General features: G+C 41.2%; 1 protein-coding gene across 1 annotated transcript in view; it reads right to left on the bottom strand.

The window, feature by feature from the left end:
* The window catches only part of LOC128657358 (gastrula zinc finger protein XlCGF48.2-like), a 135759-nt gene that overhangs the window by 111570 nt on the left and 765 nt on the right, over positions 1–23424 (bottom strand). Inside the window, exon 2 of the mRNA XM_053711674.1 lies at positions 8465–8619. Coding sequence (XP_053567649.1) covers positions 8465–8516 — 52 coding nt within the window. The 5' untranslated portion in view covers positions 8517–8619. The remainder of the gene's footprint in view (positions 1–8464; positions 8620–23424) is intronic.

Below are 23424 nucleotides of genomic sequence, written 5' to 3'. Positions count from 1 at the left end.
AATATCGCTCGAAGTTCTAGAATATTTATAGGTAGACTCGATCCCTCTCGAGTCCATCTGCCTTATGCCTTTCTGGGACCCCAAATGGCTCCCCATCCTGATAGACTCGCATCCGTGGTTACAATCTCCAAGGATGGTCTCAGGAAGGAAGTCCCCTGAGTCAACTGGCCCGGTCGAGTCCACCAAGACAGGTACTCCCTCACCGGTCTGCCCAGAGATATCTGTTGGGACAAATCTGAATGATCGTCGTTCCATTGTCTCAACATGCACAGCTGAAGAGGTCTGAGATGGAACCTGGCGAAGGGGATGACATATATATTGGATACCATGAGCCTGATTACCTCCATACACTTGGCCACAGATGCCCTGGAGGAAGTCTTCAGGGCTAGACAGTTGGACGCAAGCTTGCAACGTCTCTGGTCTGTCAGAAATATCTTCATTGCAGAAGAATCTAGTATCGTACCCAGGAACTCCACCCTGTTGCTGGGGACCAATGAACTCTTTCCTTCATTTATCTTCCAACTGTGGGACCGAAGTAGGAGGAGAGCTCTCGAATGATCCTCCGCCAGACTGTAGTATGGAGCTTGGACCAGGATATCGTCCAGATACGGAGCCACTGCAATCCCTCTTGCTCTCGCTACTGCGAGAAGAGCTTCCAGAACTTGTAAAGACTCTTGGGGCCGTCGCCAGACCAAACGGAAGGGCCACAAACAGGAAGTGCTGGTCCAGGAAGGTGAACCTTAGAAATTTGAAGTGATCCTTGTGGATTAGAACATGAAGGTAAGCATCCTTCAGGTCTACAGTCGTCATGAATTGCCCCTCTTGAACCAGGGGCAAAATTTACCTGATCGTCTCCATCTTGAACGATGGGACTGACAAAAACTTGTTTAGGGCCTTTAGGTCCAGAATTGGACGAAACGTGCCCTCCTTCTTTGGGACCACGAAAAGGTTTGAATAATACCCCAGACCTCTTTCTGCCGGAGGAACTGGGACAATTACCCCAAGAGATGAGAGATCCCTCACACACCCCAGGAAGGCGTCTCTCTTTTCTGGTCTTGAAGTGATGTTTGACAGGAGGAACCTGCCTCTGGGCGGATACAATTTGAAACCTATCCTGTACCCCTGGGCGACGACCTCAAGGACCCAAGGGTCTGTAACGTCTCTCCTCCAGGCCCCTGCAAAAAGAGACAGTCTGCACCCTACCTGGTCCAAGGACGGGTCGGAGGCTGCCCCTTCATGCCGATTTTGACTCTGCGGGCTTCTTGTTCTTCTTGGACTTGCTCCAAGAGTTTGCTGGCTTCCAAGATCCCTTGGATTGCTCAGATTTTGCAGAAGGCTGCTGGCGCTGAGACTTGTCTGCACGAAAGGGACGAAAAGTATATCCCTTAGGTTTGGCTTTCTTATCCTGAGGTAAGAAGGCACCCTTGCCACCCGTGACTGTATATATGATAGAATCCAGGACCAGGCCAAACAAGACCTTCCCCTTGAATGGTAGGGAAAGCAAGCAAGACTTAGACGTCTTGTCAGCAGACCACGATTTTAGCCACAGAGCCCTGCAAGCTAAAATAGAAAATACTGACATCTTAGCATTCAGACGAATAATCTGCATGTTAACATCACAAATGAACGAATGCGCTACCCTTAAGGCTTTGATTCGATCCAAAATCTCATCGAGGGGGTTCTCCACCTCGACCATTGCTGATAGTGCGTCACACCAATTGGTAGCCGCCGCCGGTTGGAAAACGAACGCCGTCAGTTGGAACATCTTCCGCAACATGGACTCCATCTTTATATCCATGGGTTCCTTAAAAGAGGAGCTATCCTCAAGCAGAATGGTCATTCTCTTAGCGAGCGTGGAGATAGCACCATCCACCTTACGGACGGTTCCCCACAGTTCAAGCTGCGCGTCCGGAATGGGAAAGAGCTTCTTAAAAGAAGACGAGGGAGAAAAGTGCGAATCCAGTTTCTCCCATTCATTCTTAATAATGTTCGCCATTTTAATAGGGAAGGCCTGGGGCACTACCCTGTCCTCGTAAACCCTATCCAGTTTAGGGTTCCTCCGGGAGTTTCGGTTCCAGAACCTCCAGTGTAGCAAGCACTTCCTTCAGCAGGAAACGCAAATGCTCCATCTTAAATTTGAAATCTGATTCCTCCGCGGACGGAGGCCTAGAAGTAGCCGATTCCGACCCAGAAGCGACATCCTCCAATAAATCGGAGTTGTCCTCCTCAGTGGATAATCTGTCCGAGATATCCAGCGGAGTGGAAGACCCCTGAGACGAATAGCCGTGCCGTATCCTCCGCCTGTGCTTAGTAGGACGAGGCATCACATTTATGGCCGCAGAAACCGCCGTCTGCAACTGATCGGCGAGGTCTGGAGACCAAAGGGCCCCTCCCGCTGGAGGATTAGTAGTACCCTGGGGTACTGCTTGTGTAATCCGAGATGCTTGTAGGGAACGCAGAGAGAACCCTCAGAGGTGGACGGCTCAGTCGCACTAAATACTTTATTCTTTTTTTAAGTAGTAATACTGTCATAACATGTGGAACAGAGCTGTAACGGCGGTTCCACCGGAACCTCCTCACAGTATACACAGTTAATAGGTTTAGATAAAGAAGGAGTATCCTCCAACATATCAGAGTCCTCCATAGCTTGCGCCTTTATTACGGACTTGATTATTGATTAAATGGCACCTTTATGTCCCAATGGCCGGGGCACTCATCACCTCCTGTGACCCGGATTACAAGAAACAGCTTTTGTCTCCTCCGAACACAGGTCGAGAAAGAGGAAGTTACTGAGGCCACACGCGGTCACATGGAGTGCCAAGCAAAACTGCCCCTGCACTGAGCGAGAGACGTGCCAAAAAAAGCCTGCCTCAATCTCTCTCTAACTGTTCCACACTGACAGAGCCTCATCTCACACAACTGCAGCACAAAACACAATAAACATTATTATGTATATTAAAATCCCCCCTGTTCAATAACCCCCTTCCGAGGGTATTGCCCTAGATTCTATACAGATAAAAGGAGTCACACTGTGATCCTGTCTTCTAGCGTTATCACATATACAGTATATATAATGAAACAATCTTACCAGAATCAACTCTGTGGAACAGGAACACAGCCTTTCAAGTGTGACAGGTTAGTAGCTTCGCTCCTAACATGGACTAGAGAGAATAAAAGCAGGCAGCAAAACTCGTCAACGCTGATTGCTTAAGAAGCTGTTAATATGAGTCGGGATGGTTTCGCAGGAGAACTCCCCCTGCATCTCCGGACTCTAACTTTTGCCCATGCTCTCACTGAGAGGCTGACAAGACTACTTAAAACTCCAGTCCCATTGTGAAGAGTACTACCCTCCATAAGAGACTACTCCGAATCTTCTGACACTTCTCTGCCAAACTCCTGTGACAAAAGGCAAAGAATGACTGGGGGATGAGGGAAGTGGCGGAGGTATTTAAGCCTTTGGCTGGGGTGTCTTTGCCTCCTCCTGGTGGCCAGGTTCTTATTTCCCACAAGTGATGAATGAAGCAGTGGACTCTCCTCCCCTTTAGATGAAAACATTGTACAATACACAGTGCCTTAAACCCCAAGCTTACTAGTGCAAAATATTGTACAATACACAGTGCCCTAAACCCCAAGCTCACTAGTGCAAAATATACAATACACAGTGCCCTAAACCCCAAGCTCACTAGTGAAAAACATTGTACAGCACACTGTGCCTTAAAGTGAAGGTAAACTTTGATGAATAAAGGCCCGGTTTTTAAAAATACTATTAAAAACAGGGGTACTTTCATTCATCATAGTTTAGAAAGCAGCCGTTTTGTTTTAAAACTTATCTTTCTTCTTTTCACAGCTGGAGCAGCTTCCCCCACCCGGAAATCCTCTCTTCACACGTCAGCAATGACTAATCCGGCTTCCTCCAATCACGGCATGGCCTCAGGCAATGACTCCCCTGGGGGGAAAGCCGTGATTGGAGGAAGCCGTATTATTCATTGCTGACGTGTGAAGAGAGGATCTCCGGGTGGGGGAAGCTGCTCCAGCTGTGAAAAGAAGAAAGATAAGTTTTAAAACAAAACAGCTGCTTTCTAATCTATGATGAATGAAAGTACCCCTGTTTTTAATAGTATTTTTAAAAACCGGGCTTTCATTCATCAAAGTTTACCTTCACTTTAAACCCCAAGCTGACTAGTGCAAAACATTGTACAATACACAGCGCCTTAAACCCCAAGCACAATAGTGCAAAACATTGTACAATACACAGTGCCTTAAACCCCAAGCTCACTAGTGCAAAACATTGTACAATCCACAGCGCCTTAAACTCCAAGCTCACTAGTGCAAAACATTGTACAATACACAGTGCCTTAAACTCCGAGCTCACTAATGCAAAACATTGTACAATACACCATGCCTTAAACTCCAAGCTCACTAGTGCAAAACATTGTACAATACATAGTGCCTTAAACCCCAAGCACACTAGTGCAAAACATTGTAGAATACACAGTGCCTTAAACTCCAAGCTCACTAATGCAAAACATTGTACAATACACAGTGCCTTAAACTCCAAGCTCACTAATGCAAAACATTGTAGAATACACCGTGCCTTAAACTCCAAGCTCACTAGTGCAAAACATTGTAGAATACACAGTGCCTTAAACTCCAAGCTCACTAGTGCAAAACATTGTAGAATACACCGTGCCTTAAACTCCAAGCTCACTAGTGCAAAACATTGTAGAATACACAGTGTCTTAAACCCCAAGCTCACTAGTGTAAAACATTGTACAATATACAGTGCCTTAAACCCCAAGCACAATAGTGCAAAACATTGTACAATACACAGTGCCTTAAACCGCAAGCTCACTAGTGCAAAACATTGTACAATACACAGCGCCTTAAACTCCAAGCTCACTAATGCAAAACATTGTACAATACACAGTGCCTTAAACCCCAAGCACACTAGTGCAAAACATTGTATAATACACAGTGCCTTAAACCCCAAGCTCACTAGTGCAAAACATTGTACAATACACAGTGCCTTATTAGTGCATTAAACTCCAAGCTCACTAGTGCAAAACATTGTACAATACACAGTGCCTTAAACCCCAACTCACTCGTGAAAAACATTGTACAATACACAGTGCCTTAAACCCCAAGCACACTAGTGCAAAAACAGTGTACAATACACAGTGCCTTAAACCCCAAGCTCACTAGTGCAATACAATGTAAAATACACAGTGCCTTAAACCCCAAGCACAGTAGTGAAAAACATTGTACAATACACAGTGAGGCCCATTTATCAAGCTCCGAATGGAGCTTGTGGGCCCGTGTTTCTGGCGAGTTTTCAGACTCGCCAGAAACAGCAGTTATGAAGCAACGGTCTAAAGACCGCTGCTCCATAACGCTGTCTGCCTGCTCTGGTTATTGTAAATATTATCCCCTACTGATGACAACACCAGGTGACATGCATGTGACGTCCTGCTTACCTCCGTGTGCATCAGGAAGGTCTGAGGTTTGGTTACTGTAAATATCATCCCCTACTGATGACAACACCAGGTGACATGCACGTGACGTCCTGCTTACCTCCGTGTGCATCAGGAAGGTCTGAGGTTTGTTTATTGTAAATATTATCCCCTACTGATGACAACACCAGGTGACATGCACGTGACGTCCTGCTTACCTCCGTGTGCATCAGGAAGGTCTGAGGTTTGGTTACTGTAAATATTATCCCCTACTGATGACAACACCAGGTGACATGCACGTGACGTCCTGCTTACCTCCGTGTGCATCAGGAAGGTCTGAGGTTTGGTTACTGTAAATATTATCCCCTACTGATGACAACACCAGGTGACATGCATGTGACGTCCTGCTTACCTCCGTGTGCATCAGGAAGGTCTGAGGTTTGGTTACTGTAAATATTATCCCCTACTGATGACAACACCAGGTGACATGCACATGACGTCCTGCTTACCTCCGTGTGCATCAGGAAGGTCTGAGGTTTGGTTACTGTAAATATTATCCCCTACTGATGACAACACCAGGTGACATGCATGTGACGTCCTGCTTACCTCCGTGTGCATCAGGAAGGTCTGAGGTTTGTTTATTGTAAATATTATCCCCTACTGATGACAACACCAGGTGACATGCATGTGACGTCCTGCTTACCTCCGTGTGCATCAGGAAGGTCTGAGGTTTGGTTACTGTAAATATTATCCCCTACTGATGACAACACCAGGTGACATGCATGTGACGTCCTGCTTACCTCCGTGTGCATCAGGAAGGTCTGAGGTTTGTTTATTGTAAATATTATCCCCTACTGATGACAACACCAGGTGACATGCATGTGACGTCCTGCTTACCTCCGTGTGCATCAGGAAGGTCTGAGGTTTGTTTATTGTAAATATTATCCCCTACTGATGACAACACCAGGTGACATGCATGTGACGTCCTGCTTACCTCCGTGTGCATCAGGAAGGTCTGAGGTTTGGTTACTGTAAATATTATCCCCTACTGATGACAACACCAGGTGACATGCATGTGACGTCCTGCTTACCTCCGTGTGCATCAGGAAGGTCTGAGGTTTGTTTATTGTAAATATTATCCCCTACTGATGACAACACCAGGTGACCTGTAAGCACCTGGTGCCTATCTCAGCGCTAACAGAACCACTGATTGGTAGGTATAATGTGCGCAATGTGTACTGAGATTATCTACCAATTAGCACCCATTTTAAAGGGACATAAAAAGTACATAAAGAAAATGCTCTAATATCTTAGTGCATTTTATTTTTGCAGTGTTGCTTGCATAAAACTATGCGTTTAATGTTTATAAATTAAACACATATTCAAAATCAGCTCCAGAGCAGCAGTGATATACTGGGAGTTAGCTGAGAACACCTCATGAGCCAATGACAAGAGACTAATGTGTCTAGTCACCAATCACACTCTAGCTCCCAGTAGTGTTCTGCTACTGCTGAGGGTATGTACATATGCTTTTTTAACTAAGGATACCAAGAGAGCAAAATACATTTGATAACAGAAGTGAATTGAAAGTCTCTTACAATTCTATGCTCTGTCTGAACCATAAAGGTTTCATTTTTACTTTCATGTCCCTTTAAGCACAGACTGACATTGAGTGAGTGCACCTGACCTTGTTATTAAATGCTGCTTAGTATAAACATGTGTACAGCACCAGCTCACTACTGTTATGTCCCTTTAAGGTGATCAGATCACCAAGGTTTCTGATTTATTACAGAAATATTATCCCATTGTGATGCCAAAACCAGGTGGTATGCATGTGACGTCCTGCTTACCTCCGTGTGCATCAGGAAGGTCTGAGGTTTGGTTACAATAAATATTATCCCCTACTGATGACAAAACCAGGTGACATGCATGTGACGTCCTGCTTACCTCCGTGTGCATCAGGAAGGTCTGAGGTTTGTTTATTGTAAATATCATCCCCTACTGATGACAACACCAGGTGACATGCATGTGACGTCCTGCTTACCTCCGTGTGCATCAGGAAGGTCTGAGGTTTGTTTATTGTAAATATTATCCCCTACTGATGACAACACCAGGTGACATGCACGTGACGTCCTGCTTACCTCCGTGTGCATCAGGAAGGTCTGAGGTTTGTTTATTGTAAATATTATCCCCTACTGATGACAACACCAGGTGACATGCACGTGACGTCCTGCTTACCTCCGTGTGCATCAGGAAGGTCTGAGGTTTGTTTATTGTAAATATTATCCCCTACTGATGACAACACCAGGTGACATGCATGTGACGTCCTGCTTACCTCCGTGTGCATCAGGAAGGTCTGAGGTTTGGTTACTGTAAATATTATCCCCTACTGATGACAACACCAGGTGACATGCATGTGACGTCCTGCTTACCTCTGTGTGCATCAGGAAGGTCTGAGGTTTGGTTACTGTAAATATTATCCCCTACTGATGACAAAACCAGGTGACATGCATGTGACGTCCTGCTTACCTCCGTGTGCATCAGGAAGGTCTGAGGTTTGTTTATTGTAAATATTATCCCCTACTGATGACAACACCAGCTGACATGCACGTGACGTCCTGCTTACCTCCATGTGCATCAGGAAGGTCTGAGGTTTGGTTACTGTAAATATTATCCCCTACTGATGACAAAACCAGGTGACATGCATGTGACGTCCTGCTTACCTCTGTGTGCATCAGGAAGGTCTGAGGTTTGGTTATTGTAAATATCATCCCCTACTGATGACAACACCAGGTGACATGCATGTGACGTCCTGCTTACCTCCGTGTGCATCAGGAAGGTCTGAGGTTTGGTTACTGTAAATATTATCCCCTACTGATGACAACACCAGGTGACATGCATGTGACGTCCTGCTTACCTCCGTGTGCATCAGGAAGGTCTGAGGTTTGGTTACTGTAAATATCATCCCCTACTGATGACAACACCAGGTGACATGCACATGACGTCCTGCTTACCTCCGTGAGCATCAGGAAGGTCTGAGGTTTGGTTCTCAGTGTTGTCAGACATTGTCTTGTTTAGCGCAACTGAATTTCTCAGATATTCTTATGTTTCTCCTTTACTAACAAACGCAGTGACGTGTATTGTACGTGATCTTCACAGTAGCAGGAGCCTAAACAGAGAGAGAGAGAGAGAGAGAGGGTCTTATGTACAATTGTTATAGGGGGAAATGCTGTGAATTATGGGTAACCAACACCCCCGTATCTGAACATTACACACGCAGCAGGATTCAGGAATTGATGTGCTTAGTAACAAAGGGGTTAAAGTGAATAGAACAGAGTTATCCAACAGAAATCAGTGATTATCAAAAATAAATAAAAAAATCAACATAAATAAACTGTATTTTATGTCACTAATTATAGATCTTTAAAGGGAATCAACACCAGAATTGTTATTGTTTAAAAAGATAAATAATCCCTTTATTACCCATTCCCCAGTTTTGCATAACCAAGTTATATCAATATACTTTTTACCTCTGTGATTACCTTGTATCTATGCCTCTGCAAACGGCCCCCTTACTTCAGTTCTTTTGACAGACTTGTATTTTAGCCAATCAGTGCTGACTCCTAGGTAACTTCACGTGCGTGAGCTCAATGTTATCTATATGACACAAATGAACTAATGCCCTCTAGTGGTGAAAACTGTCATAATGCATTCAGATTAGAGGCCTAATCTGAATTCAGATTCAAGGTCTAAGAAATTAGCATATGAGCCTTCTAGGTTTAGCTTTAAACTAAGAATACCAAGAAAACAAAGCAAAATTGGTGATAAAAGTATATCAGAAAGTTGTTAAAAAGGACATGCCCTATTTGAATCATGAAAGTTTATTTTGGACTTGACTATCCCTTTAACCCATTAATTTCTCTGCCATTTGACATCCTGTGCTAAAGCGGCTTATAACCATTTTTACATCTTTGTTTTTTTTTTCTGTTTGTTTGTTTGTTTTTGAAGTCTTTTTGTGAGTAACCCACACAAAAGGCATAATTTATCATCACTGCAGCTGTACAGGGTCGTAACTTAGTGAACCTATCTGCCTGCAATTGCCACTTGTAATGCTACATTGCACAGCAAACTTTAGCAATGCACAAGAGCAGGAACAGACCAAGCAGTTTTAGAAACTAGCTTCAGTTTACCTTAAAGGGACAGTAAAGTCATAATTAGACATTCATGATTGAGACAGAACATACAATTTTAAACAACTTTCCAATTTACTTCTAGCATTTAATTTGCTTCCTTCTCATTTTATCCTTTGCTGAAAGGTTTATCAAGGAAAGCTCAGGAGCAGCAAAGAACCTATGTATATACTGATTGTCATTGGCTTACCTATGTGTTCAGTTAGAAACCAATAGTGCATTGCTGCGCCTTCAACAAGTGATATCAAAATAATTAAAGGGACAGTTTACCCAAAAACGTTACTTCCTTTAATTTGTTCCCAGTGATCAATTTTAGAGTGTATTATATTGGCATTTGACATAGCTGATTTAGCCTGTAGTATCCCTACCTATACTGAAAGTTTCTACCTAGGTATATGCTATTGAGTAACTATGTAAACACAGCCAGCAGAAGACATTACACTCACAGTGGGAGGTGAAAGAGATAAAGCTCTAAATTGTTAGTTTTCAATTGTTCATCTAAGTATTGTACAGAGACAGACATAATAAAGGGAATTTTCTTTCATGTAATTAACAAGAGTCCATGAGCTAGTGACGTATGGGATATACATTCCTACCAGGAGGGGCAAAGTTTCCCAAACCTTAAAATGCCTATAAATACACCCCTCACCACACCCACAAATCAGTTTTACAAACTTTGCCTCCAAGGGAGGTGGTGAAGTAAGTTTGTGCTAGATTCTACGTTGATATGCGCTCCGCAGCAAGTTGGAGCCCGGTTTTCCTCTCAGCGTGCAGTGAATGTCAGAGGGATGTGAGGAGAGTATTGCCTATTGAATGCAGTGATCTCCTTCTACGGGGTCTATTTCATAAGGTTCTCTGTTATCGGTCGTAGAGATTCATCTCTTACCTCCCTTTTCAGATCGACGATATACTCTTATATTTACCATTTCCTCTACTGATTCTCGTTTCAGTACTGGTTTGGCTTTCTACAAACATGTAGATGAGTGTCCTGGGGTAAGTAAGTCTTATTTTCTGTGACACTCTAAGCTATGGTTGGGCACTTTATTTATAAAGTTCTAAATATATGTATTCAAACATTTATTTGCCTTGACTCAGAATGTTCAACTTTCCTTATTTCCAGACAGTCAGTTTCATATTTGGGATTATGCTTTAATTATCATATTTTTCTTACCTCAAAAATTTGACTTTTTCCCTGTGGGCTGTTAGGCTCGCGGGGGCTGAAAATGCTTCATTTTATTGCGTCATTCTTGGCGCGGATTTTTTTGGCGCAAAAATTCATTTCCGTTTCCGGCGTCATACGTGTCGCCGGAAGTTGCGTCATTTTTTTGACGTTATTTTGCGCCAAAAATGTCGGCGTTCCGGATGTGGCGTCATTTTTGGCGCCAAAAGCATTTAGGCGCCAAATAATGTGGGCGTCTTATTTGGCGCCAAAAAATATGGGCGTCGCTTTTGTCTCCACATTATTTCAGAATCATTTTTCATTTGCTTCTGGTTGCTAGAAGCTTGATGTTTGGCATTTTTTCCCATTCCTGAAACTGTCTTATAAGGAATTTGATCTATTTTGCTTTATATGTTGTTTTTTCTCTTACATATTGCAAGATGTCTCACGTTGCATCTGAGCCAGAAGATACTACAGGAAAACCTCTGCCTGCTGGATCTACCAAAGCTAAGTGTATCTGCTGTAAACTTTTGGTAGCTATTCCTCCAGCTGTTGTTTGTATTAAATGTCATGACAAACTTGTTAATGCAGATAATATTTCCTTTAGTGATGTACCATTGTCTGTTGCAGTTCCCTCAACATCTAAGGTGCAGAATGTTCCTGATAACATAAGAGATTTTGTTTCTGAATCCATAAAGAAGGCTTTGTCTGTTATTTCTCCTTCTAGTAAACGTAAAAAGTCTTTTAAATCTTCTCTCTCTACAGATGAATTTTTAAATGAACACCATCATTCTGATTCTTTGGACTCTTCTGGTTCAGAGGATTCTGTCTCAGAGATTGATGCTGATAAATCTTCATATTTATTTAAGATGGAATTTATTCGCTCTTTACTTAAAGAAGTACTAATTGCTTTAGAAATAGAGGATTCTAGTCCTCTTGATACTAATTCTATACGTTTGGATAAGGTTTTTAAAGCTCCTGCGGTTATTCCAGAAGTCTTTCCTGTTCCTAATGCTATTTCTGCAGTAATTGCTAAGGAATGGGATAGATTGGGTAATTCATTTACTCCTTCTAAACGTTTTAAGCAATTATATCCTGTTCCGCCTGACAGATTAGAATTTTGGGACAAAATCCCTAAAGTTGATGGGGCTATTTCTACCCTTGCTAAACGTACTACCATTCCTACATCAGATGGTACCTCGTTTAAGGATCCTTTAGATAGAAAAATTGAATCTTTTCTAAGAAAAGCTTATCTATGTTCAGGTAATCTTCTTAGACCTGCTATATCATTGGCTGATGTTGCTGCAGCTTCAACTTTTTGGTTGGAAACTCTAGCGCAACAAGTAACAAATCGTGATTCTCATGATATTATTATTCTTCTCCAGCATGCTAATAATTTCATCTGTGATGCCATTTTTGATATTATTAGAGTTGATGTTAGATTTATGTCTCTGGCTATCTTAGCCAGAAGAGCTTTATGGCTTAAGACTTGGAATGCTGATATGGCTTCTAAATCAACTCTACTTTCCATTTCTTTCCAGGGAAACAAATTATTTGGTTCTCAGTTGGATTCTATTATTTCAACTGTTACTGGTGGGAAAGGAACTTTTTTACCACAGGATAAAAAGTCTAAAGGTAAAAACAGGGCTAACAATCGTTTTCGTTCCTTTCGTTTCAACAAAGAACAAAAGCCTGATCCTTCGTCCTCAGGAGCAGTTTCAGTTTGGAAACCATCTCCAGTCTGGAATAAATCCAAGCCTGCTAGAAAGGCAAAGCCTGCTTCTAAGTTCACATGAAGGTACGGCCCTCATTCCAGTTCAGCTGGTAGGGGGCAGGTTACGTTTTTTCAAAGAAATTTGGATCAGTTCTGTTCACAATCTTTGGATTCAGAACATTGTTTCAGAAGGGTACAGAATTGGTTTCAAGATGAGACCTCCTGCAAAGAGATTTTTTCTTTCCCATGTCCCAGTAAATTCAGTGAAAGCTCAAGCATTTCTGAATTGTGTTTCAGATCTAGAGTTGGCTGGAGTAATTATGCCAGTTCCAGTTCCGGAACAGGGGATGGGGTTTTATTCAAATCTCTTCATTGTACCAAAGAAGGAGAATTCCTTCAGACCAGTTCTGGATCTAAAATTATTGAATCGTTATGTAAGGATACCAACGTTCAAGATGGTAACTGTAAGGACTATATTGCCTTTTGTTCAGCAAGGGAATTATATGTCCACAATAGATTTACAGGATGCATATCTGCATATTCCGATTCATCCAGATCATTATCAGTTCCTGAGATTCTCTTTTCTAGACAAGCATTACCAATTTGTGGCTCTACCGTTTGGCCTTGCTACAGCTCCAAGAATTTTTTCGGTGCCCTTCTGTCTGTAATCAGAGAACAGGGTATTGTGGTATTTCCTTATTTGGACGATATCTTGGTACTTGCTCCGTCTTTACATTTAGCAGAGTCTCATACGAATCGACTTGTGTTGTTTCTTCAAGATCATGGTTGGAGGATCAATTTACCAAAAAGTTCTTTGATTCCTCAAACAAGGGTAACCTTTCTGGGTTTCCAGATAGATTCAGTGTCCATGACTTTGTCTTTAACAGACAAGAGACGTCTAAAATTGATTACAGCCTGTCGAAACCTTCAGTCTCAATCATTCCCCTTTGCTCGTTTTCACATGCGACCTCTTCAGCTCTGTATGCTGAACCAATGGTGCAGGGATTACACGAAGATATATCAATTAATATCTTTAAAACCGATTGTTCGGCACTCTCTAACGTGGTGGACAGATCACCATCGTTTAATTCAGGGGGCTTCTTTTGTTCTTCCGACCTGGACTATAATTTCAACAGATGCAAGTCTCACAGGTTGGGGAGCTGTGTGGGGATCTCTGACGGCACAAGGAGTTTGGGAATCTCAGGAGGTGAGATTACCGATCAATATCTTGGAACTCCGTGCAGTTTTCAGAGCTCTTCAGTTTTGGCCTCTTCTGAAGAGAGAATCGTTCATTTGTTTTCAGACAGACAATGTCACAACTGTGGCATACATCAATCATCAAGGAGGGACTCACAGTCCTCTGGCTATGAAAGAAGTATCTCGAATTTTGGTTTGGGCGGAATCCAGCTCCTGTCTAATCTCTGCGGTTCATATCCCAGGTGTAGACAATTGGGAAGCGGATTATCTCAGTCGCCAAACGTTGCATCCGGGCGAATGGTCTCTTCACCCAGAGGTATTTCTTCAGATTGTTCAAATGTGGGGGCTCCCAGAGATAGATCTGATGGCCTCTCATCTAAACAAGAAACTTCCCAGGTATCTGTCCAGATCCCGGGATCCTCAGGCGGAGGCAGTGGATGCATTATCACTTCCTTGGAAGTATCATCCTGCCTATATCTTTCCGCCTCTAGTTCTTCTTCCAAGAGTAATCTCCAAGATTCTGAGGGAATGCTCGTTTGTTCTGCTAATAGCTCCGGCATGGCCTCACAGGTTTTGGTATGCGGATCTTGTCCGGATGGCATCTTGCCAGCCTTGGACTCTTCCGTTAAGACCAGACCTTCTGTCACAAGGTCCTTTTTTCCATCCGGATCTGAAATCCTTAAATTTAAAGGTATGGAGATTGAACGCTTGATTCTTGGTCATAGAGGTTTCTCTGACTCCGTGATTAATACTATGTTACAGGCTCGTAAATCTGTATCTAGAGAGATATATTATAGAGTCTGGAAGACTTATATTTCATGGTGTCTTTCTCATCATTTTTCTTGGCATTCTTTTAGAATACCGAGAATTTTACAATTTCTTCAGGATGGTTTGGATAAGGGTTTGTCCGCAAGTTCTTTGAAAGGACAAATCTCTGCTCTTTCTGTTCTTTTTCACAGAAAGATTGCTATTCTTCCTGATATTCATTGTTTTGTACAAGCTTTGGTTCGTATAAAACCTGTCATTAAGTCAATTTCTCCTCCATGGAGTTTGAATTTGGTTTTGGGAGCTCTTCAAGCTCCTCCGTTTGAACCTATGCATTCATTGGACATTAAATTACTTTCTTGGAAAGTTTTGTTCCTTTTGGCCATCTCTTCTGCTAGAAGAGTTTCTGAATTATCTGCTCTTTCGTGTGAGTCTCCTTTTCTGATTTTTCATCAGGATAAGGCGGTGTTGCGAACTTCTTTTGAATTTTTACCTAAAGTTGTGAATTCCAACAACATTAGTAGAGAAATTGTGGTTCCTTCATTATGTCCTAATCCTAAGAATTCTAAGGAGAAATCATTGCATTCTTTGGATGGTGTTAGAGCTTTGAAATATTATGTTGAAGCTACGAAATCTTTCCGTAAGACTTCTAGTCTATTTGTTATCTTTTCCGGTTCTAGGAAAGGCCAGAAAGCTTCTGCCATTTCTTTGGCATCTTGGTTGAAATCTTTAATTCATCTTGCCTATGTTGAGTCGGGTAAAATTCCGCCTCAAAGAATTACAGCTCATTCTACTAGGTCAGTTTCTACTTCCTGGGCGTTTAGGAATGAAGCTTCGGTTGACCAGATCTGCAAAGCAGCAACTTGGTCCTCTTTGCATACTTTTACTAAATTCTACCATTTTGATGTATTTTCTTCTTCTGAAGCAGTTTTTGGTAGAAAAGTTCTTCAGGCAGCGGTTTCAGTTTGAATCTTCTGCTTATGTTTTTTGTTAAACTTTTATTTGGGTGTGGATTATTTTCAGCAGGAATTGGCTGTCTTTATTTTATCCCTCCCTCTCTAGTGACTCTTGTGTGGAAAGATCCACATCTTGGGTAGTCATTATCCCATACGTCACTAGCTCATGGACTCTTGTTAATTACATGAAAGAAAACATAATTTATGTAAGAACTTACCTGATAAATTCATTTCTTTCATATTAACAAGAGTCCATGAGGCCCACCCTTTTTTGTGGTGGTTATGATTTTTTTGTATAAAGCACAATTATTCCAATTCCTTATTTTATATGCTTCGCACTTTTTTTCTTATCACCCCACTTCTTGGCTATTCGTTAAACTGATTTGTGGGTGTGGTGAGGGGTGTATTTATAGGCATTTTAAGGTTTGGGAAACTTTGCCCCTCCTGGTAGGAATGTATATCCCATACGTCACTAGCTCATGGACTCTTGTTAATATGAAAGAAATGAATTTATCAGGTAAGTTCTTACATAAATTATGTTGTTTAAATAATAAGATAACAAGATTTGATCTTCTAGCAAGGTAAGCCTATTTTGATGGGCTGTGGTTTCCAAGAGCAAATCCAGCTATTTATTCTGCAAAAAGAAGCATAAATGAGCAATATATCTTACATTTTATATGCTGCAGCTGCTATAACAAGCCATGGGAAACACATTGAGGGAAAAGCAATTTTACAGTGAACTGTCTCTTTAAGCAAATTTGATAATAGAAGTAAACTGGAAAGTTTTTTTAAATTGTATGTTCTACCTAAATCATGGCAAAAAATGGTTGGGTTTCATGTCCCTTTAATACCCAAAAATGAGATGCAATACAGGTTCCACTTTAAAAAAAGAATCAATAAAAATTTAAACTAATGAAAATTCTGGTTTCACAAGGGGGTGAGTCGCTTCATTTTCAGAATGTTTGTACTTACATGTTAGTGTATAGCAGCAGCTGAGAACAGCCAAATGGTCACCCAACCGCATTGTGTGTGTGTATTACTGGCATCCAATGGGTTGAATGCCCGATATATGTAATGTGAGTTGCTAGTCCCCAACACATTAAACTGGTGCTGTTAGTATATTTATCACGGGTGAACCTTTTTGAGAGCACGTGTTGAAACTGGTGACAATCCTCTAAAAAATGATCTTGCTATCTGTTCACGGTTTATATTACACTGCAGTGGGTGGGGAGAGAAATAGTCTTTATTATTTATTTTCCCATTGTTACTAATGCCATCTCTGCAGCACAGCAGGCTTTATTTATTGTTTTGCAGTACATTGTTTAATTGCAGAGCTAAAGGCTGACGTGCAATGGGTAGAATACATTGGTGCCATTTGTACAAAAACATAATTTATGTAAGAACTTACCTGATAAATTCATTTCTTTCATTTTCTTTCCATGAGCTAGTGACGTATGGGATATACATTCCTACCAGGAGGGGCAAAGTTTCCCAAACCTCAAAAATGCCTATAAATACACCCCTCACCACACCCACAATTCAGTTTAACGAATAGCCAAGAAGTGGGGTGATAAAAAAGTGCGAAAGCATATAAAATAAGGAATTGGAATAATTGTGCTTTAAACAAAAATCATAACCACCCCAAAAAAAGGGCGGGCCTCATGGACTCTTGCTAATATGAAAGAAATGAATTTATCAGGTAAGTTCTTACATAAATTATGTTTTCTTTCATGTAATTAGCAAGAGTCCATGAGCTAGTGACGTATGGGATAATGATTACCCAAGATGTGGATCTTTCCACGCAAGAGTCACTAGAGAGGGAGGGATAAAATAAAGACAGCCAATTCCTGCTGAAAATAATCCACACCCAAAATAAAGTTTAATGAAAAACATAAGCAGAAGATTCAAACTGAAACCGCTGCCTGAAGTACTTTTCTACCAAAAACTGCTTCAGAAGAAGAAAATACATCAAAATGGTAGAATTTAGTAAAAGTATGCAAAGAGGACCAAGTTGCTGCTTTGCAAATCTGATCAATCGAAGCTTCATTCCTAAACGCCCAGGAAGTAGAAACTGACCTAGTAGAATGAGCTGTAATCCTTTGAGGCGGAGTTTTACCCGACTCAACATAGGCAAGATGAATTAAAGATTTCAACCAAGATGCCAAAGAAATGGCAGAAGCTTTCTGGCCTTTTCTAGAACCGGAAAAGATAACAAATAAACTAGAAGTCTTTCGGAAAGACTTAGTAGCTTCAACATAATATTTCAAAGCTCTAACAACATCCAAAGAATGCAATGATTTCTCCTTAGAATTCTTAGGATTAGGACATAATGAAGGAACCACAATTTCTCTACTAATGTTGTTAGAATTCACAACTTTAGGTAAAAATTCAAAAGAAGTTCGCAACACTGCCTTATCCTGATGAAAAATCAGAAAAGGAGACTCACAAGAAAGAGCAGATAATTCAGAAACTCTTCTGGCAGAAGAGATTGCCAAAAGGAACAAAACTTTCCAAGAAAGTAATTTAATGTCCGATGAATGCATAGGTTCAAACGGAGGAGCTTGAAGAGCCCCCAGAACCAAATTCAAACTCCAAGGAGGAGAAATTGACTTAATGACAGGTTTTATACGAACCAAAGCTTGTACAAAACAATGAATATCAGGAAGATTAGCAATCTTTCTGTGAAAAAGAACAGAAAGAGCAGAGATTTGTCCTTTCAAAGAACTTGCGGATAAACCTTTATCTAAACCATCCTGAAGAAACTGTAAAATTCTCGGAATTCTAAAAGAATGCCAAGAAAAATGATGAGAAAGACACCAAGAAATATAAGTCTTCCAGACTCTATAATATATCTCTCTGGATACAGATTTACGAGCCTGTAACATAGTATTAATCACAGAGTCAGAGAAACCTCTTTGACCAAGAATCAAGCGTTCAATCTCCATACCTTTAAATTTAAGGATTTGAGATCCTGATGGAAAAAAGGACCTTGTGACAGAAGGTCTGGTCGTAGCGGAAGAGTCCACGGATGGCAAGAGGCCATCCGGACAAGATCCGCATACCAAAACCTGTGAGGCCATGCCGGAGCTACCAGCAGAACAAACGAGCATTCCTTCAGAATCTTGGAGATTACTCTTGGAAGAAGAACTAGAGGCGGAAAGATATAAGCAGGATGATACTTCCAAGGAAGTGATAATGCATCCACTGCTTCCGCCTGAGGATGCCGGGATCTGGACAGATACCTGGGAAGTTTCTTGTTTAGATGAGACGCCATCAGATCTATTTCTGGAAGCTCCCACATTTGAACAATCTGAAGAAATACCTCTGGGTGAAGAGACCATTCGCCCGGATGCAACGTTTGGCGACTGAGATAATCCGCTTCCCAATTGTCTATACCTGGGATATGAACCGCAGATATTAGACAGGAGCTGGATTCCGCCCAAATCAGAATTCGAGATACTTCTTTCATAGCCAGAGGACTGTGAGTCCCTCCTTGATGATTGATGTATGCCACAGTAGTGACATTGTCTGTCTGAAAACAAATGAACGATTCTCTCTTCAGAAGAGGCCAAGACTGAAGAGCTCTGAAAATTGCACGGAGTTCCAAAATATTGATCGGTAATCTCACCTCCTGAGATTCCCAAACTCCTTGTGCCGTCAGAGATCCCCACACAGCTCCCCAACCTGTGAGACTTGCATCTGTTGAAATTACAGTCCAGGTCGGAAGCACAAAAGAAGCCCCCTGAATTAAACGATGGTGATCTGTCCACCACGTTAGAGAGTGTCGTACAATCGGTTTTAAAGATATTAATTGAGATATCTTTGTGTAATCCTTGCACCATTGATTCAGCATACAGAGCTGAAGAGGTCGCATGTGAAAACGAGCAAACGGGATCGCGTCCGATGCAGCAGTCATAAGACCTAGAATTTCCATGCATAAGGCTACCGAAGGGAATGATTGTGACTGAAGGTTTCGACAAGCTGAAATCAATTTTAGACGTCTCTTGTCTGTTAAAGACAGAGTCATGGACACTGAATCTATCTGGAAACCCATAAAGGTTACCCTTTTCTGAGGAATCAATGAACTTTTTGGTGAATTGATCCTCCAACCATGATCTTGAAGAAACAACACAAGTCGATTCGTATGAGATTCTGCTAAATGTAAAGACTGAGCAAGTACCAAGATATCGTCCAAATAAGGAAATACCACAATACCCTGTTCTCTGATTACAGACAGAAGGGCACCGAGAACCTTTGTAAAAATTCTTGGAGCTGTAGCTAGGCCAAACGGCAGAGCCACAAACTGGTAATGCTTGTCCAGAAAAGAGAATCTCAGGAACTGATAATGATCTGGATGAATCGGAATATGCAGATATGCATCCTGTAAATCTATTGTGGACATAAAATGCCCTTGCTGAACAAAAGGCAAGATAGTCCTTACAGTTACCATTTTGAACGTTGGTATCCTTACATAACGATTCAATATTTTTAGATCCAGAACTGGTCTGAAGGAATTCTCCTTCTTTGGTACAATGAAGAGATTTGAATAAAACCCCAGCCCCTGTTCCAGAACTGGAACTGGCATAATTACTCCAGCCAACTCTAGATCTGAAACACAATTCAGAAATGCTTGAGCTTTCACTGGACTTACTGGGACACGGGAAAGAAGAAATCTCTTTGCAGGAGGTCTCATCTTGAAACCAATTCTGTACCCTTCTGAAACAATGTTCTGAATCCAAAGATTGTGAACAGAATTGATCCAAATTTCCTTGAAAAAACGTAACCTGCCCCCTACCAGCTGAGCTGGAATGAGGGCCGCACCTTCATGTGGACTTAGAAGCAGGCTTTGCCTTTCTAGAAGGCTTGGATTTATTCCAGACTGGAGATGGTTTCCAAACTGAAACTGCTCCTGAGGATGAAGGATCAGGCTTTTGTTCTTTGTTGAAACGAAAGGAACGAAAACGATTATTAGCCCTGTTTTTACCCTTAGATTTTTTATCCTGTGGTAAAAAAGTTCCTTTCCCACCAGTAACAGTTGAGATAATAGAATCCAACTGAGAACCAAATAATTTGTTACCCTGGAAAGAAATGGAAAGTAGAGTTGATTTAGAAGCCATATAAGCATTCCAAGTTTTAAGCCATAAAGCTCTTCTAGCTAAAATAGCTAGAGACATAAACCTGACATCAACTCTGATAATATCAAAAATGGCATCACAGATAAAATTATTAGCATGCTGAAGAAGAATAATAATATTATGAGAATCATGATCTGTTACTTGTTGCGCTAAAGTCTCCAACCAAAAAGTTGAAGCTGCAGCAACATCAGCCAAAGATATAGCAGGTCTAAGAAGATTACCTGAACACAGATAAGCTTTTCTTAGAAAGGATTCAATTTTCCTATCTAAAGGATCTTTAAACGAAGTACCATCTGACGTAGGAATAGTAGTACGTTTAGCAAGGGTAGAAATAGCCCCATCGACTTTAGGGATTTTGTCCCAAAATTCTAATCTGTCAGACGGCACAGGATATAATTGCTTAAAACGTTTAGAAGGAGTAAATGAATTACCCAATTTATCCCATTCTCTGGAAATTACTTCAGAAATAGCATTAGGAACAGGAAAAACTTCTGGAATAACCACAGGAGATTTAAATACCTTATCTAAACGTTTAGAATTAGTATCAAGAGGACCAGAATCCTCTATTTCTAAAGCAATTAGTACTTCTTTAAGTAAAGAACGAATAAATTCCATTTTAAATAAATATGAAGATTTATCAGCATCAATCTCTGAGACAGAATCCTCTGAACCAGAAGAGTCATCAGAATCAGAATGATGATGTTCATTTAAAAAATCATCTGTAGAGAGAGAAGTTTTAAAAGATTTTTTATGTTTACTAGAAGGAGAAATAACAGACATAGCCTTCTTGATGGATTCAGAAACAAAATCTCTTATGTTATCAGGAACATTCTGCACCTTAGATGTTGAAGGAACTGCAACAGGCAATGGTACATTACTAAAGGAAATATTATCTGCTTTAACAAGTTTGTCATGACAATTAATACAAACAACAGCCGGAGGAATAGCTACCAAAAGTTTACAGCAGATACACTTAGCTTTGGTAGTTCCAGCACTAGACAGCGATTTTCCTGAAGTATATTCTGACTCAGATGCAACGTGAGACATCTTGCAATATGTAAGAGAAAAAACAACATATAAAGCAAAATTGATCAAATTCCTTAAATGACAGTTTCAGGAATGGGAAAAAATGCCAATAAACAAGCTTCTAGTAACCAGAAGCAAAGAAAAAATGAGACTGAAATAATGTGGAGACAAAAGCGACGCCCATATTTTTTGGCGCCAAATAATACGCCCACATTATTTGGCGCCTAAATGCTTTTTGGTGCCAAAAATTACGCCACATCCGGAACGCCAACATTTTTGGCGCAAAAGGACGTCAAAAAATGACGCAACTTCCGGCGACACGTATGACACCGGAAACAGAAAAGATTTTTTGCGCCAAAAAAGTCCGCGCCAAGAATGACGCAATAAAATGAAGCATTTTCAGCCCCCGCGAGCCTAACAGCCCACAGGGAAAAAAAAATGCCAATAAACAAGCTTCTAGTAACCAGAAGCAAAGAAAAAATGAGACTGAAATAATGTGGAGACAAAAGCGACGCCCATATTTTTTGGCGCCAAATAATACGCCCACATTATTTGGCGCCTAAATGCTTTTTGGCGCCAAAAATTACGCCACATCCGGAACGCCGACATTTTTGGCGCAAAAGGACGTCAAAAAATGACGCAACTTCCGGCGACAGGTATGACGCTGGAAACAGAAAAGATTTTTTGCGCCAAAAAAGTCTGCGCCAAGAATGACGCAATAAAATGAAGCATTTTCAGCCCCCGCGAGCCTAACAGCCCACAGGGAAAAAAAGTCAAATTTTTAAGGTAAGAAAAAATGATTGATTTAAATGCATTATCCCAAATATAAAACTGACTGTCTGAAATAAGGAACGTTGAACATCCTGAGTCAAGGCAAATAAATGTTTGAATACATATATTTAGAACTTTATATAAAAGTGCCCAACCATAGCTTAGAGTGTCACAGAAAATAAGATTTACTTACCCCAGGACACTCATCTACATGTTTGTAGAAAGCCAAACCAGTACTGAAACGAGAATCAGCAGAGGTAATGGTATATATAAGAGTATATCGTCGATCTGAAAAGGGAGGTAAGAGATGAATCTCTACGACCGATAACAGAGAACCTATGAAATAGACCCCGTAGAAGGAGATCACTGCATTCAAATAGGCAATACTCTCCTCACATCCCTCTGACATTCACTGCACGCTGAGAGGAAAACCGGGCTCCAACTTGCTGCGGAGCGCATATCAACGTAGAATCTAGCACAAACTTACTTCACCACCTCCATCGGAGGCAAAGTTTGTAAAACTGAATTGTGGGTGTGGTGAGGGGTGTATTTATAGGCATTTTAAGGTTTGGGAAACTTTGCCCCTCCTGGTAGGAATGTATATCCCATACGTCACTAGCTCATGGACTCTTGCTAATTACATGAAAGAAACATTTTTATTTAAACTTAATGTAATTAATTCCTGTAATGTATTTTTTTAATAACCATTGTCACCAGTCTTCTACATCCCCTGTATCTGTCTCACCCACACACATTATCCCCAACATTTTATATAGAGACCCATCCCTATAGAGAGATTTCCTCTGCCTCACATACACCACCTATCCTATAGCACCTCATGTAAAGATAAACAGGATCCATGTCTTAAAATTCACATCATTTATCTACACATTTTACACAATGCAGAGGTTCCCTCTACCTCACACACAGCACTCTAGTCAGTACTGTATATAAAGATATTTATTATGAAGAGGTGCCCTCTGCCTCACACACACAGCCCCCTCTCCATTAAACACAGATATATAATATTATAGATTCACTCTGTCTCACACACGCAGACC

Source organism: Bombina bombina, chromosome 4 (assembly GCF_027579735.1).
Source record: "Bombina bombina isolate aBomBom1 chromosome 4, aBomBom1.pri, whole genome shotgun sequence".
NCBI lineage: Eukaryota > Metazoa > Chordata > Amphibia > Anura > Bombinatoridae > Bombina > Bombina bombina.
This window is presented reverse-complemented; position numbering and strand designations above follow the sequence as displayed.